The following is a 16,045-nucleotide window of genomic DNA, read 5'->3' as shown; positions in this document are numbered from 1 at the left end:
TAATGGGAATTGCATGTCTTTGGGGGGCATGCAGATTAATACTGAGATGATTCCCAGGCTAAAACAAACACAGGGAAACAGACAAACAAAGAAAAACTCAGAGAAAAATTCTGCCTGACAGTAAGTGCTGTAAAGCCTCATCCCCTCATATATCCAACTATTTCTTGTAGCTGAGATCATACAATGAAGTTAAATTACCCAACAGGAAATGTGTCTTACAGGTAAGTTCTGCAAGACAGCAGAGCATATACCACTTAGAAAAGTAGCAAGTACAAAGTCAATTGAATGGCATGCAAGTATCTCCCAAGTTACAAAGCACATTTTTTGACCCCTATAGCATTTTATGGAATTGCAAGTTGGATTAAGGAATCCCACTCTGTCTGCTGCTGATCTTCCTCTTGCTGAAAATAACCTCTTGAAACCCCCCTAGGATGATCCTAACTACCAGCTCATGAAGCTAGTTGACCTTCAGTGATGGAAACGGGTTTGTGTATTGACATGTAACATTCCTATTCCCAAAGAAACAGGAGTATTACAAAACTAGCCTGCGTTTCGTTAGTTAGCTCTATCAGGACAAACAGCTTTATAAACCCAAACTGGCAGATATGGGTTTATTAAGGTATTTTAAATGTTTCTCTTCCCACTCAACAGCTGCTGAAGACTGAAATGCAAATATCAAACTGGTTTCCCTAGGAAGTCTTTAATTCTTCATGACTAGAAATATGAGTATAAATTGCATGCAGAATTCATTTCTGTAATTCTATAAATCTACTAACTGGAATTTGGATCCTTGAATGCATGAAAAAGTGGTTTTCCTCTCCTCTCAAAAACTGCCTATAGAAAAAGCCCTTTTCAGAAGTTGATGAGCTCAAAAGTTTATTTAGTGCTCCCAGTTTCCCAGTGAATTTGGAGGAAATGGTCTGATTCCAGAAGCTAGAAGAGAAAATACTAAGCTTAATGAGTTTAATAGAAGTAGTAAATTTTCAGAAGACCTCTGCTATCCTTTTACTAAATCAGACACAATCAGGAAGCTCCACTGAGCCTGGAAAGGTTTCTGATTTAGGCAAAAAACATTCAGGTTCATTGGTGGGTTTCAGTCACGATTTCTGCATGGTTTCCTTTCCCACCAAGGAAATATCAAGGAAATAAAAGAGGTGGCCAAGAAAGGACAGGGATCTATGTGTGACAGAAAAAAAAAGGCTATATATATATATATTTATTCTTTTTTATCTCTTCATTTAGATATGTAAAGGCATTTGGGATCCCTGGCAGCAGACAGGCAAGTTATCTGTGAGGGCCATTAAAAGTACCTGTCTGACTCAACTGATAACAAATAGTTATGAAAGAAAAACAATTTCTTTTTGGTTTCCGAGGATCTACAAGTTATTTAAAACAAAACAAAATCCTAAAACCCCCAGACTTAAGTTTTAAAATATTTTTTAAATTTTACCTACCCTGTCTCCCTTGTCTGACAGTGTCAAGTAGATCTGGAAAGAAGCCAAAACTGGTATTAAGATGTCTGAAATGTCACTTTGAATTTCCTTAATGATAAAAGCTCTAGCAAAGAGTAATTTGCTATTCTGTAAGGTTTGTACTGAGAATCCTTGACTCTGCTATGATTTAACCTCATTCTGACATAGATCTGTCAAACAAATGAATATTTTATAATAAAAAGTAGAAGCATTATGATGTTGGGGAGGGTGGGAATCTGTATCTCGTAATTCTGAGCTCAGAGTTTGAGAAACCTTCAAGGCAATTTGCATCAGCTGAAATCAAGTCCTTTTACAATTCCTCAAAGAGAGAAGAGAAAAAAGCCTGGCATGATAATTAGAGAGAACTTATATAGAGGTGGCTGAATACCCAAACCTCTCACTGAGGTAATACTTTTGTAAAGGCAGGCCCATAAATGTGTATTGTACAGCGCAACAAACATATAAGTGTCAGACTTGCCGAAATTAATGTTCCCTGCCCAGGAGGAGGAGAGAAGCAGAGGATGAGGTTGATGGCAGTCCCAGTCCTGGTGCAGCCAGCACTGTAAACCCAATGGTGTCGGAGTTGCTGTGTTGAGGGCAGGTGAAAGCCTAGAGGAGCTTCTGAGGCATGAGAAGCTGATTCCATGCACAATTTAAAATATATGACAGAGGTTATTATAGAACAGTCTTTGGCTCAGAAAATGGGAAAAAAGACATAAGGAAAGAAGAAAAGCTCTCTCTATAGTACACGATCAGAAATGTTTATTCTGCAGCAGTGAGAAGAACCAATAATAAGGTGCGTGCACATCAATCATTTAAAATAGTTCCAACAAATACAGACTTTGACCTCCTGAACCACCACCCCCAACAAAAATACTCTGCTTGATCAAAATTTATTTTGATTTCTTTTTTTCCAACACAAAGTAATTGTTCAACTGGATTTGCTGTCATCATGTAGGAGAGGAAAATAAAATGAAAGAAATAAGACCTTGGGTGAGACAGTGAAGTTTTTCCTCGGCTCTGTCAAGAGGAGGTCTTAGTTTTGTTTTTTGTTTTCTTCAAATACTACAGAAATTATAGTAAGTCTTATAAAAGTTAACCAGTCACTGGAGCACCAAGTGCTTCAGAATCTGTGTTGCTTGCAAATCATTAGTTATTCCTGGTAGCTTTTCTAGATAGGATAGTGATGGGGGAATCAAATCTATAGACAGGCCCTCACCTTTGCAGTCACACTAAAAGGATGAACTGGAAGGAAAAAAGAGAAAATAAAACAAGGTAAGAACTACTGCTTGACAGGAAAATTCCTGTCCTAAGAACATACACTGACATGTAAAAAAGTCTTTGAAGCAACAGTCCCTCAGCCTTATGCAGAGATGTCTGAGCTAATACAATGATGGACAGACTAACTCTTAAAGTTAAGTTTCCTGATCTGATATCGATGAGTATATAGTGAGGGGATCATATGAGAATTCATCCCTTTGAGAAAGAGATTATGTACTGATAAGACAGAGATGGCATTGCAATTTGAGACCTAAAAATGTCAATGCTATGTTGTAGATGCAAAGAGAGTTTCTCCTGATACCAGCTGCCAACTTCATCTTACTTAACTACAATGAACTAGACACGTAGTTTCTGTGATTTGTACCTGTGTTGTACCTGTTTTACACAGCTGTCACACACTCACACAACTATTATAAACATCAATTGTAAACCCTTTATAATTTGCTGCTGCTGAAAAGTAAATGGCTAGTCTGGACTTAATGTCTAACTTAAAGGTGGCCCAGCTTTGGGGAAATAAGCACCCTGCAGCAAATTTATTCTCAGCTGATCCTTCTGGAGATGAATGATGTTCCCCTGCTTAGCGGCCTCTGTCCGTCACTTGCTTTTCAGATGCACTATGCCAATTCAAAATTTAACAAGAATGGGAAGAAATTGGAGAAGGGGAAGGAAGAGGAGAAAATACTCAGTGTCTGCTTTTGTATTCAGGGCACATCCCGGCTGGCTTGTTATCACATCAGAGAGTCTGGACCCATCAGCACTTTCATTACTCAACATCTTCCTCCCCCAGGAGTTTAAAATTCCTCCATCTTAATTTGTTTTGGGGACACTCAGGCAGTCTGATTCCCTATTAGAGGGAAAAATTGTTTTATTACAAAACATCTATTAGCAGTTAATCTGGAAACTTTATTTTAGACACTGAGAGGTCAATGCATAATTTAGGAGTGTGGATTCTGTTCTGTTCTCGCTCAACAACAACCTTGATTAGATAAGATCAATTTTCTAAGGGCCAAAACCCTACTTTAACCATCAAATATGCTGCCATAGATCTCATCCCGTAGGATTTTCTGTTTCTTGTAGCCAGCAAGGCAGGAGGATGGAGTAAAGAGGGACCTGTGTGGTATGGCACGAGAGGTGGTAGAGGTGGGGATGATGTGCAGCTTCAACCATGACTGAGAGGGGTGGGGAGAACAAATTGCTTCTCAGTAATAGCAATCAAACTGGTGATTGATTTCCAGCAGTGATAGGGCCACACAATGCTTGAGCAGTGGGGATTGCTTTAGGAAACTGACTTTTTTAGGGTCCAACTGGGTCCTGCTGGAATGAATTGGAAGATTCCCAGTGGTCTCCACAGGCAGTAGGTCAGGTCCTCAGTGAAGCAAGGCTCCTGCAAACCTCTTCAAGAATCCATATTTCCAGAGGAATGGCAGCAAGCTGCTCTCCAGTAGTAAAACTTACTGGTTCCCAGCCTGTACCGTGTGGAGGGAGTATGGAGATGAACCCTGTAGCTTATGAATAGGAAAGAAGGGCCAGCATTACCTTTCCTAGCTACAGCCCCTTGCCATGAATAAACGTTTCCTTTTTATGGCATTTGTTTTGCTGGTCTTTAAAAAGCCAAACAATTATGTGGTCAGCAATATGAAAGACATAAAAGAAATCAAGATCATTTACAGCTAGTTCACAAAGGTTCCTCTATGACACTGTGGTCCAGAGAAATTCTATGTTGATGGATCCTATTACAAGTAGAAGGAATGAAACTTTGAAATGCTGTTATTTCATCATAGATGACATATAATGAAGTCAATTCAAATGTCAGTTTTCAGTGGAACATGAGATCTTTCAGAAATGTGATGCCCATTCAAACTTAAAAACTGACAATGAGGTATAAAAATATCCTGTTTGTTTAGAGACATGATGTTACTACAGAGCTGAGAGATGAGAAGACTTCTTTTTTTTTCCTAAATGAAAAGCTAAGAATAAGAAATAATTTTCCAGTTTTTTCAGTATTTATCTCATTTCCTCAAAAAATTCCTGAAAGCAATTTCATGCTTAATTAACTTTTAATCAAGAATCTATGAAGTCATCTTTTAATTCATGATGAGCTAATTCAAATGCATTTTAACAATATTTAGATATTCTTCTCTAACCAATCCTCACTTACCCAAAACTCTCACCAGACTAGTAATCCTTGGTGTTATCAGTACTAAAAGTTAAAAGTGTGAATTGCTTAAAATAATGTGAATTTGCAACTAAGTAATTTGCAACTAAGCATGTAAGACTTAAAAATAAAAAAATAAAAAAAAAAAAGGAAAAAAAAAGACTATGTGAAGTTCCTTTTATTTGGCATTTAGCTTGCCCTAGCTCATTTTGATGAGTCCTTCTGGTCAAAAGATAGGAACTAGAAAAAATACTTTAGTAAAATAAAACAAAATCAGAACTTTCCCTAAGATCCTTCCAGTATCCTCTTCTTCAGTAACTGTAGCTGTGAGATAAAATGTCATCTCATTTTCAGCTCACCTAATTTTAGACACATCTGAGATGTTTCTCTGAACAAGTTGTCTCTTGTCTTTTTACAGTCAATACAGAGGAAGAGGCAAGATCAATCTCACTCATTTAAAAAGTCAGCTTTCTGAGGAGATAACCAGCATCCTAGAAGTGCTATTTCCCTTCTTCCCCTATGTAATAGATGTCTCACTGATGTGAGATGAATCCCGTTTCAGTATTTAAAAGCAAACAAAAAACTGGTCTTTTGAGTTTTCATGTATGTGTGTATGCTGGTGCAGCACTGGTTAGGTTGGGCATGTCATTGGCTGGGGGTACCTGTCCTTGTCCTGTTTCCACCCCTGCTGTAGGTCCTCCTACAAAAGAAGTGAGGACTGAGGTGCATAGCAGGAGGAAAAGGGGCCAGGTTTATCTCCTGAGCTAGGAGGGAAGGACCAAATTCATAGGGAGGACAACAACTGCAGCACCTGAAATTGTTCATGCCTAGGAACTAGGGAAAGGAAGTCGGGAAACTAAGACTTACCCCTTTTTGTGCTGCATAATGAACATGTAGCAAAGCTTTGCCACTTTTTGTTTTCCTGAGAAAAAGTATCATAAGGCTGAAACGCCTAAAAGTTGTTCCCTCAGCTTAAACTTCACAATGAGTTCCTACCCAGTCTTGTTGACCTTGCCCACACAAATCTGAGAATAAAGCACAGTTTATAATATCATATTTTTGGTAAACCACCCTTTCATGGTTTAATGTGTGGGCACAAAATGCGGATATCTAAAACTAAGTGCATGTCTGATCTAGATAAACAATAGGTAGGTATGCAGCATAAGATAAATGCATCATTTATGCATATGTGATAAATAGTAAATATGCTTGTCCTTTCAACTCCATTAATGTCTCTAGTAAGAGTTTGTTATTCAACAGACTGTACATTGTCTTTTTTTCAAAACTTTAACAAAGAGCTTTGGTCATTAAATGTGGGGTTTTTTTCTGTAACCATTTGTAGATCAATACCCTAAGTGACTGACCCAATCTCACTCTTTGAAGGCTTCAGGACAAAAAACATTTCTTTCCAGATAGAAAAAACCCCATGATATTAGGTTATTGTCAGTATACTGCTTGCATGGCCTGCTTGGATTTTAAAAGCTTTTGTTAGTGTTTTCAGGAGTCCTGTGGCGTTGTGACTAAATATTTGATACAATTTTATATCTCAGAACTCTGTCACAGCTACTGGAGGGACACAACAGATGTGATGAAAAACCTTACTGGGCTGGCAAAGTAGCCACAACCAAAAGCCAGGCGAAAGATCTCACTAGGGCCTGGGACGAGAGCCACCCTGATGCCTTGACCTACACCATCCACACCACTCCAGTAAAGGAGGAGATATCTTGTTTTGAAGGGCAACCCCATGCCCCCCCAAAAGCAACAGAAGAATGAGTCCAGACTGTCATCAGTTAATATGGGAACCCCAAGTACGAAGGTCAGGTGAGAAATTAGCCCACCTATTTCCATGGACAAAGCAATCATGGTGCATTGATACTACATATATCATAACCATTAGGGATCCTGTTTGCAAAGTGCTGAGCTTCCCCCTATAAAATGACAGAAAAACTTGCAAAGTAGAGGGAAAAAATAGCAAAAAAAAGGTGAAAGAACTCCAGCACATGACCCACCTCACAATCCAGTGAAAGATGTTCCCATCCTTTGCTTGCATCCTGACAGACTGCAATTTTTCACATCCACTGAAGTTAATTCATCCTGCACACAGTTTCTGATCCTTCTTGGTGAACTGAGGAACTAGGATATGTCTGAATCCTGGACTGGGTAAAGAGTAATGCCATGGAGCTTCATGTTATTTCCTGGAGGCTTACAAAAGGGGTCAATGCTAATATCTGTCAGCACGTGCATATAGAGTTGTTGGTTTGTCTGGGTTTTTTTATTTTGTGGGTTTTTTTTCTTTTAATTTTTTTCTAATTTTTAATAGAAAGAGCATTATTCATGATGTCCTCTATTGATGATCACAAGTGAGTCGGAGAATCAAAGGGTCTGATGGTTTGGGTTCCCCTAGTCTTGTGTGCTACCTGACCTTCTGCAGCTCTTGTCTCAGCCAGGAGGGCAGGGGCTGCCCCAGCTTGTGCAGCAGCTTGGACAACTCCACGTTGTGGTCTCTGTAGTAGCTTGACAGAAATGCTCGAGACTGAGAAGGGATGGGAAAAAACAACAGTCAAACAAGGAAACCCACTTCATGACAAGTTTCAGCATGTGCTTCCAACCCAGAGATGTGCTATGGTCCCAGAGAGAGTGCCTCCTTTCAAAAGGGGCTAATTAATCACCTGTTATTCAGAGCTCATGAAAAGTTTCCATTTTTAAAAAATATTGTCAGCGGAAAAAAAAAAAAAGTAATCAATGTGCTTATTTTAGTAGCCAAACACAGTGTCAATATTAAATAACATTAGCTGGAATCTCTGGTAAGCCCTTACCTCTTGGTCCATTGGTGGATATTTTCGACCTTTGCTTTTTCCCAGGCACTTTGTTTTCCCTCCTTCCAATAACTGGCACCAAAAACCTTTCTGAGGGTCAAACCTAAGGAAAATGATATTTTTTGAAAGTCCTCACTCCATAAAAAACTCTCAGCTACCCAGACATTGGTGTTAGCCAATAGTGATTGCTGCACACATCTTTCTAGATGACTTAAATACTGAGGACAGAGTAGGAAAGAGATTTCCTCTCTTGTGGAAGCTCTGGGGATTTATTTTTTCCACAAATTCGCCTTGGGATGTCAAGATATTTTTCATAATTTGCTTTACCTACACAAGCAAATTTTTATCATATAAAGTAAAAGTTTTAAATATTGATGGCTTAACGGAGGCAATTGGAACTTAATGATCTCAAAGGTCCCTTCCAACCCAAACCAGTCTCTGATTCCATGATCTCTGAGGTTCCAGTCAAGGCCCTGAGCCTCAGTCTCAAAGATAATGGCCCCTTTCCAAGCTCTGACTCCTATTCTGTTTGGTTTTTGCCAGAGATTTTCTTCATGTTAGACTGCTCCATGTATCCCAGCAGGATGGAAGTGGTTTTATCCACTGACACTTGAACAATGTTTTGTTGAAACAATTAGATTGTCTCTTTTCCTGGAATTAGAAGCTCTATAGCCTCAAGGACAATATTGGCTGTGCTCAAGGAAAGCTCTCTCCATACAGCCAGCTGGAGTTGATGCTGTTGTAGGTCAGCACTGTCAAGGTGCAAGGGGCTAGAAAGGGGGAACAGATCTATTTGCTGACTGCAAAGGGCATGAGACGCAACCCATAAATCTATACAGAATAGTGTGAGATTGTGGCTTGATGACAAAAACAATGAGAAATATGATACTGAAATGTTTTATGGAAATTTCTGAGTGAAATAAGCAGAGTTTAGGTTTACTGATAATATCTGTTTGTTAATAATTAAACTGCACCTGAGAAGTTGGTTGTTCCATATCATTAGATCTAAATATAACTTTCATTCCAAAGACAGCATTATAGCATGAACACTGTCTTAGTAGCCTTATCTGAAACATGCAGTTTGATTTTGATGCCTAAAATTCAAAAGATAAAGGAATTTTAGAATAGGGCATTAAACCACACACTCACTAGGGAATGAACAACATGCAGAATTATTGCTATGGGACTTGCAGCATGCATAAAGCACTGAAAAGGTTTGCGTTTCTGATCTTCAGCAGATTTTTAAAAGGAGGAAGTATAATTGGGTGGAACACAGAGTTAATTAGTTACAGACTACCTTTTTGCCCTAGGTCTTATCAATATGTCATGGGTGCACCTGCAATTTGCTGGTCTACATACGTAAACTAATTTCCAAAGAAGGGTGAACCTTCTTCATGTTGTTTTTTTTTAATTGCTCAGACTGTTATTGCAGGCTTGACCTTTTTTCTTAAGTTGTCCCAGTAGCTGTATCAGTTAAAAAAGAAATAATTGATCAAATGGATAGATAAATGATAGATTAATTTCTACTTTAGCTTTTTCCTTCTGCTCATTGTATGGTGAAGTACTTTTGCAGGCTCCCACTAATTTCCCAAGAGAAGCAGCAATAGAGCGTGATGGGTAAAAGGAAAACTGCAAAACTATGCCTCAAACAATATATCCACCTCAGAAGGAGCATATAGAACTTTATTAAGAGAATGTGCAGATTTGGGTATGGGAAAAGAGGGTAAGACATCTCAGGCTGCATTCAACCCACTGCGTTCAGATATTACAGAACTCTTGGGATTCCTGAAAACATAATTGGGCACAATGGAAGTATTTATTAAAAAATAGTGATAGCCCTAAATCTCAAGTTACAAGTGAGCTTTGTAAAGTAATCAGCAGAAGCCTTTGCTTCCAAGCCTTGTTATCTTTTCTACCCTTGCAGAGGAAGTCTGTGTGAGATATAGGGTAGAACCTGGACACCCATGCACCCTCCCCAACTCTCAGAGAGTGTAGAGATGTGAAGGGTCAGTCTGCACCCAAAGCCAGACTAGTTTTGTTTTCAAGCTTTATTCCTTCATGCAAAGAGTTCTGAGGTTTGCCCCATGTTTAGAAATCTGTAGAGAGGAGTTTTGTTGTTGTTTTAGTTGCTGTCTGTTGAGAAGAATACAGAAAAAAAGAGAACCACTGACCCATGGTACCCCAGAGCATGATTCATCTGGGAGAATCAGGCATGAAATACATCTTCCTAGCAGTCAGTGAAGCTTTGGTAGGGTCAGCCTGTGATTAAGGGGAGAGGCCTTTTCTAACTTCAGTCCCATGCGTCCTGTGCATTCTGTTAATTGAATTCAGAGACTTTAAAAATTTAAGCCCTTGGTCACTATGAAAGCCCTGCGAAAATGAGATGGTGAGGGAAAGGTGGGAAGCATCTCTTCAGTGTCAAAATGTGAACTTCCTGAAGACCACAGACTAGTTCCTCTCTCCTAGAATTTTTTCCAGGGATCCACATCTCTTTCTATTGATGGCATTATCTGGAAAAGCCTTGCAACATTCCTTGATTTTCCCCCTTGCTTTTCACTACTCTAATAAAAAGTTCAGGTCTTGGAATCATAGAATTGCCTGGATTGGAAGGGACCTCTAAATGTTACCTAGATCAGCCCTCCCACAATAAGCAGTAGATAGGTTGCTCAGAGCCCCTTCCAACCTGACCCTACATGTTCCCATGGATGGAGCATCTACCACTTCTCTAGGCAACCTGTGCCAGTGTCTCACCACCCTCAATGTGAAAAATTTCTTCCTTATGTCATTTGAATCTAGGGCCTTTTTAGCAGCCTGTGTAAGAACTGACTAGTTGTCCGTGTCAGCTGTAGTTCTTACAAATCTGGTGTGCTCTCTTCAAGCTCCAGCCCTGCCTCTGTCTCCCCTCTGCTCTCTTTCCATGGCTCTGATTAGTACCTTCCTTCTGCCTGGGTTGATTTTACTCTCCTGTAAGATGTTCGTGCAATTACTCATGTTGATGAACTTGTTGCCCACTAGTGTTTGCAGGGCTGGGCCCTTAGGCTGCTTTGTGACAACTTAAAAGATGCAAAGCATACACTTATTAGGCAGTAATGACTAGGAACGATCCTATGTAATCTTTTTTACTTTGACAGTCCTACCATAAAGCATCTACAATGTTTCATACATTTTTCCTTTCCATCTTAAATCCATACAGAAGTTTGCAACCCATTTGCACACTTGATGCCTCTTAACAGTGAAAGCATAATTTTATAGATTTGTTTACAATCCATTTTTCCTGTCCAAATATGAAGGGCCAAATTTTTTTCCCAGAGTGTGACTCCACTGATTTTAATTTAGCTGCAGAAAGGAAGATCTATGTATGAGGGTGTGTATTTTTAAAAATCTAGCAGAAGGCACTGCAGCTGTGCAGCAGCAGTTGTTCAAACATTAGTAGTTCAGCTGTGTGTTCAAACTGCTACCCTATTTCATCTGCTTTGGAAACCAATGACTTCAAAAATTACATTCTTAAAACCAAGATTTTTCCACAAGAAAAAAAGATTTCAGCTAGCACAGCAACATTCTGAAGACTCAAAGAAGAACAGGCAACTCTTACTTTATACATATTATATGAATAACCATAAAGCTTCCAGTGGAGGAAACATTAAAGAATAATCATGAGCAGAGAGGAGGCAGCATTGAGTAGATGCAAAGTCTGTGGTGTCATTTTGCCACAGATTTCCTGATACCAGCCTGCGTGGGTTGTGGGAGTAGAAAAGCCTCTACTGCAACTTCCTATTGTTAGTATTATCTAATACTTGCCTATAATTTTACCAAACTTGAAATGCACAGACTAAATTCTTTCATGGCACATGTCTTGCTGGTACCAGGTAAAAGATAGGCAGAATTGACTCAATCATATGTGAAAATGGGAATGTGAAATGATGAATTTAGTCCATGTTAAAAGCAAGCAATCAAAGAAACCATGTTACCAGATGAATCTTATACTGAGTGCTTCTGACCTAATCTCAGTCATTAGGCTTCTGTATGGCTGGGATAAAAATGGTCAAGCCAAACTTCACACACCTGACACTAAGTGGTCTTCAGCTTCTGAAGGCTGGCATTAGTCTCAGCAGTCTCATGTGCAAATGAGTGCTGAGCTCTTACATGTCCAACTCTCCCATCAACTGAAAAGCATTATAAACAGGGCAGCAATGAATATAGGTACCCTGAGAAAACAAATCCTGGCCATCTCTGATCAAATGCTCAAACTTAGCAGACATTTTTACATGAATCTGGGGCTTTGCTCTGCATCTAATACAAAATACTGTGGAAGGGCAGAGAAGGAGCACAGGTGACAGGGCATGAGATGGTCAGCACCATTTGCATACTCTGAAGTTGCTAGGACAGCCCCTGCTCTTCTGGAGATGCAAACTAAGATATGGTGGCTGATGAGAAGTTCTGTGTACTGTGCAAAGTAGAGTTTTCAGGTGGAAAGGTGTGCAATCATGCAATTAAATACCGTAATGTATTATATGTATGCAAGTTGAGGGGAAATTGGTTGAGTGTTAAACACTACTTTAAGAAAACCCCAAAATTATTGCAAAAAAAAAAAAAATATCTGCAAAATTATTGGTGTAATGCTTTTTTAATTTTCTTGATTGTTTGTTTGTAATCAGTGATCAGGTGATCTTAGTAGGAGAGGATGTACACCATGATCCTATAGGGCAGATAATAAAGGAAAAGACTCACGTTAGGGCTTCAGAGTAATTATAATGAGGAGACACTCCAAGAAACTTCTGCACTTCATCCATCACAGTAGCTGGGTCACTTCTTAGCTGCTGCCCATCGATAATAAGCAGCTGTAGGGGTAAATGTAATTGCTCTTTAGAAACAGGGCTAAGGTTAACCAAAGAACATTATTTTCCTTCTGTGACAACATGGATTTAAAGTAGCATGTGACTTTGAACAGTGCTAATAACAACCATAGGGATGAACTTCCTTTTAGATTTCCTTTTGACTTTGCTATGTAATGTTTGGATAAGTGGACTACTTGTAACTCTTTGAGTGCACACCATTAAAATTCAAGAGTTAAACCTCACAAGCCAAACCCAAGCCTCAGAGAATTCTAAGACATAAGGAAAGAATGTAAAAGTACTTCTGAGGTTTACAATGTTTCTGTAAAAAATCTGTCACGGAATAAGGAAATAACAAAAAGCTCATGTATAACTTGAAATTAAATGTTCAAAAACTATAGAATTATGTGTTCAAAACTGATGCTATGGCAATTTATTTGAAACTCACCGCCATCCTACCAACAATATAGGCATGGGAAATGGTTAGCAAAGGGTTATTTTTGTTTGTTTTGTTTTTATTTAAAGACTAATGCAATGTAAAGTTACATCGACCTCCACAATGAAATCTTAAGACAATGTATAAAAACTCTACTGGCGTACCAAGCAGTGTTACTAATAACTATTCTAGGAAGATGTCTTTTATATATTTATTGGGAAGGCTTATTACGAATTATTGAGTGCTCAGGCCAAGTGAATTCACATTACCAAGAGTCCATTAGTAAGCACCATGAGTGCACTCTCTGTGTGCACATCATTAAGAGTGAGTGCATTTTGTTGTGGATCTTGTAAAATTAATCACTATAACTATGAAACATGAGTGGTTACCAGTTTTACAAGAAATATACCAATGTGTCCCTGAATGTTTAATAAGAGTGTTGTGCAGAAAGAGAGAAAGCCTCATTACTGGAGGAAGGGCAGAGAAGGAGCACAGGTAACAGGGCACGAGATGGTCAGCACCATTTGCGTACTCTGAATTTTCTAGGACAGCCCCTGCTCTTTTGGAGATGTAAACTAAGACATGGTGGCTGATGAGAGGATGAGCACTGTATGCTCCTAGGGAAATACTGTCCTAGGAGCTGCAAGTTCAGCTGCTCTAGTCATTGCTCCTTCCCCATTTCTGAAAGGGCAGAGATGAAAGCAGAAAGTAAGTGACGGACACTTTCTCCTTTCTCTTGGAAATAGGATTGACCTGCTTCTCCTCTTTGGAGTACAGCTGAGACTGTATAAAAAGAAAATGTAAGGACTGTAAAAAAAACAGATCTTCTGTTGTTTTTTCTTTTTCCAGGTCTCTGACTAGTAGGGAAGATAGTTCCACCTGCTTTCAGTAAAATTCTGCCCCACAGAAAGCAGTCTATGGAGATACTTGTTCATTATACTTCCTCATTAAGTATCCCGTTTATTACAGTAGGTAGACATGTGAATTGATTTGTGAACCATGTCCACAGGTAAAGAGTGCTCATGAATTTGTTTTGTAGTATTAAATGTTTGCTTTGAGTTTATATCTGTAAATTTTTTTAGTAATGTTAGTATTCTTTAGGTCTAAATGTTGACTTAAATTTTTCATGGTAAAGATAAAAGACAATTCAGTAAAACAGCTGAAGGAAGATGGGGCAAAAGAAGGAATTTCTGCTCTAACACTGAGAAAGGCTAATTCTGTATCAGAGTTAAACAGATATGAAAATTTCTATGAAAGTGAGGGAGTAGGAAGTGGAATGAGATTTCTTTTTAGAAAAAGCCCTGGCATTTTATAAATTAATTTGTCAAACCTTCCCACTGTGTCTCATGCTGCAGCTGCTTTGCTTCTTGGGACCCAGAAGCCTTGATAACCTTGACTGAACCTGGAAGGACACCCCAAAGTCCCCCATCAAGTCCACATGGCCCCAGTTAACAGCATTTCCTTGCATCTTTTCCATGAAAAAACAGAAAAATCAGCACACTTCTGCCAAATATCCTGATCTTACAAAATCAGCATTTCCTAATAGCTAAGAAAATTTCCATTGGGAAATATCCAATCACCTCTAATCATGAATCCATACCCATTTGGGGGATTTTCCAAGAGTTGATGAGCTTGGTGAAACAACAGGTTGGGACTTACCTGTGAAGCAGGGTAATGGTTTAACCATCTTTCAATATGGACAGCGTACCATCCGGGTGTCAGGCATCTCTTCTGGAGAGCCCTTATTTCAGAGGATGCCCAGTGGTTGGATGTAATGACTTCATAAAAATTGAATTTCAGGGCAGTGGGGTCCTCGTGGGATCGCTGGTGCTAACAGGAAATATTGAGACAAGTATCAGAAGAATGCTGAAGATGAAACTGTAAACCTCCCAAGAGTCCCTCAGCTCCCCACCACTGCCGAATCTCCTGGGTGGGAGTGAGGATGGGTTAAAACAGGATGGAATCACCATTCAGACAAGGACCCTTCTGGAACAGGCTGGAGGGGAGCTGGGGAACCATAGTAGGCACAATTTTTTTACTGCTTTGCCCATCACATCAGCAGTTGTAAAGGTGCAAATGAGATGTTAAAAAGGGTTCAAACTACATCGGTCAGCCATATTTTGTTCCTTGCAGAACTCATAACTGTATCAGAAATGGTGGATTTTGTGCTTATTGCAACAGTGCACACTATTAATCTGTGTCTGGTTTAGGACTGCTTTTAGTATTTATCTGTATGACTGCTCATATTTTACATGCATGGTTAAATGAGTCTTTTAAATTTTAATTTTTTTTTAATAGTGCAGACTTTGTTCTGGAATGCTGTGGACTCAGTAAAAAGTAAGAAAGAGCATCCTAGAGTTTCCTCAGAAAAACAATGTGCTTTCTTTTGTTTCCAAGGAGAGACAAAAGGCCAACCCTCCAGAATCCTTGGAAAATTTAGAAGACATTGCTCAGGTTATATTCTGGAGGATGGGATGAATATCAGGTTCTCATCATGAGGAGCTCTGATTTTCTAACTTGGCTGTGTTAATTTTCCCCTGTGTACCTCCCTGGCCAAGGCCCACTGCTTTTCCTCTATGTGTTGTCAACTGTAATTGAGATTAAACTGTTTGTTTACAGCTGGTGGCAGCTCTGTGCTGAGACATTTCATCATTTATGACACTGGTGTTACAGGTGCCAACTGCAAAAGCTGGCATTCAGCATCCTTCCACTACTACAGAGTGCAAACGCTTCACGATAAATCCCAATCTTGCTCAGGGACACAAATTCCCACTGATATTGGCCTTCATACCCTGCAATTGATTTCACTGTCTGTTTATTGAAGACAAGGACTGTACCTGGTACCAGGAATATGCCCGATCAGATGGGTCAATGAGGATAGTGATGATCTTGGCCTTGGGAATGAGGGAAGCAGCTCGCTTAGGGGCTTCCTCAGAATGGAAATAGTTGGCACTTTTCTCAAAGAGGAGGTCGGTGGTGATGTTGGAAGGAGTGGGGAAGAAATCCATGTACCTGGGAGGTGAAGGCACTTGTTAGTCGTATCTCTAAAGGGT

General features: G+C 39.4%; 1 protein-coding gene across 1 annotated transcript in view; it reads right to left on the bottom strand.

The window, feature by feature from the left end:
- Positions 1-7,321: 7,321 nt before the first annotated feature.
- The window catches only part of LOC103535721 (N-deacetylase and N-sulfotransferase 4), a 77,733-nt gene continuing 69,009 nt past the window's right edge, over positions 7,322-16,045 (bottom strand). The window contains exons 9-13 of the mRNA XM_008501811.2: positions 15,830-16,004; positions 14,652-14,822; positions 12,453-12,562; positions 7,725-7,827; positions 7,322-7,441 (exon numbers count right to left, since the gene is read on the bottom strand). Coding sequence (XP_008500033.1) covers positions 7,322-7,441; positions 7,725-7,827; positions 12,453-12,562; positions 14,652-14,822; positions 15,830-16,004 — 679 coding nt within the window. The remainder of the gene's footprint in view (positions 7,442-7,724; positions 7,828-12,452; positions 12,563-14,651; positions 14,823-15,829; positions 16,005-16,045) is intronic.

Source organism: Calypte anna, chromosome 4B, assembly GCF_003957555.1.
Source record: "Calypte anna isolate BGI_N300 chromosome 4B, bCalAnn1_v1.p, whole genome shotgun sequence".
In the NCBI taxonomy this organism is placed as follows: domain Eukaryota; kingdom Metazoa; phylum Chordata; class Aves; order Apodiformes; family Trochilidae; genus Calypte; species Calypte anna.
The sequence above is the reverse complement of the archived record's forward strand: the minus strand, read 5'-3'. Positions and strand labels throughout refer to the sequence as shown.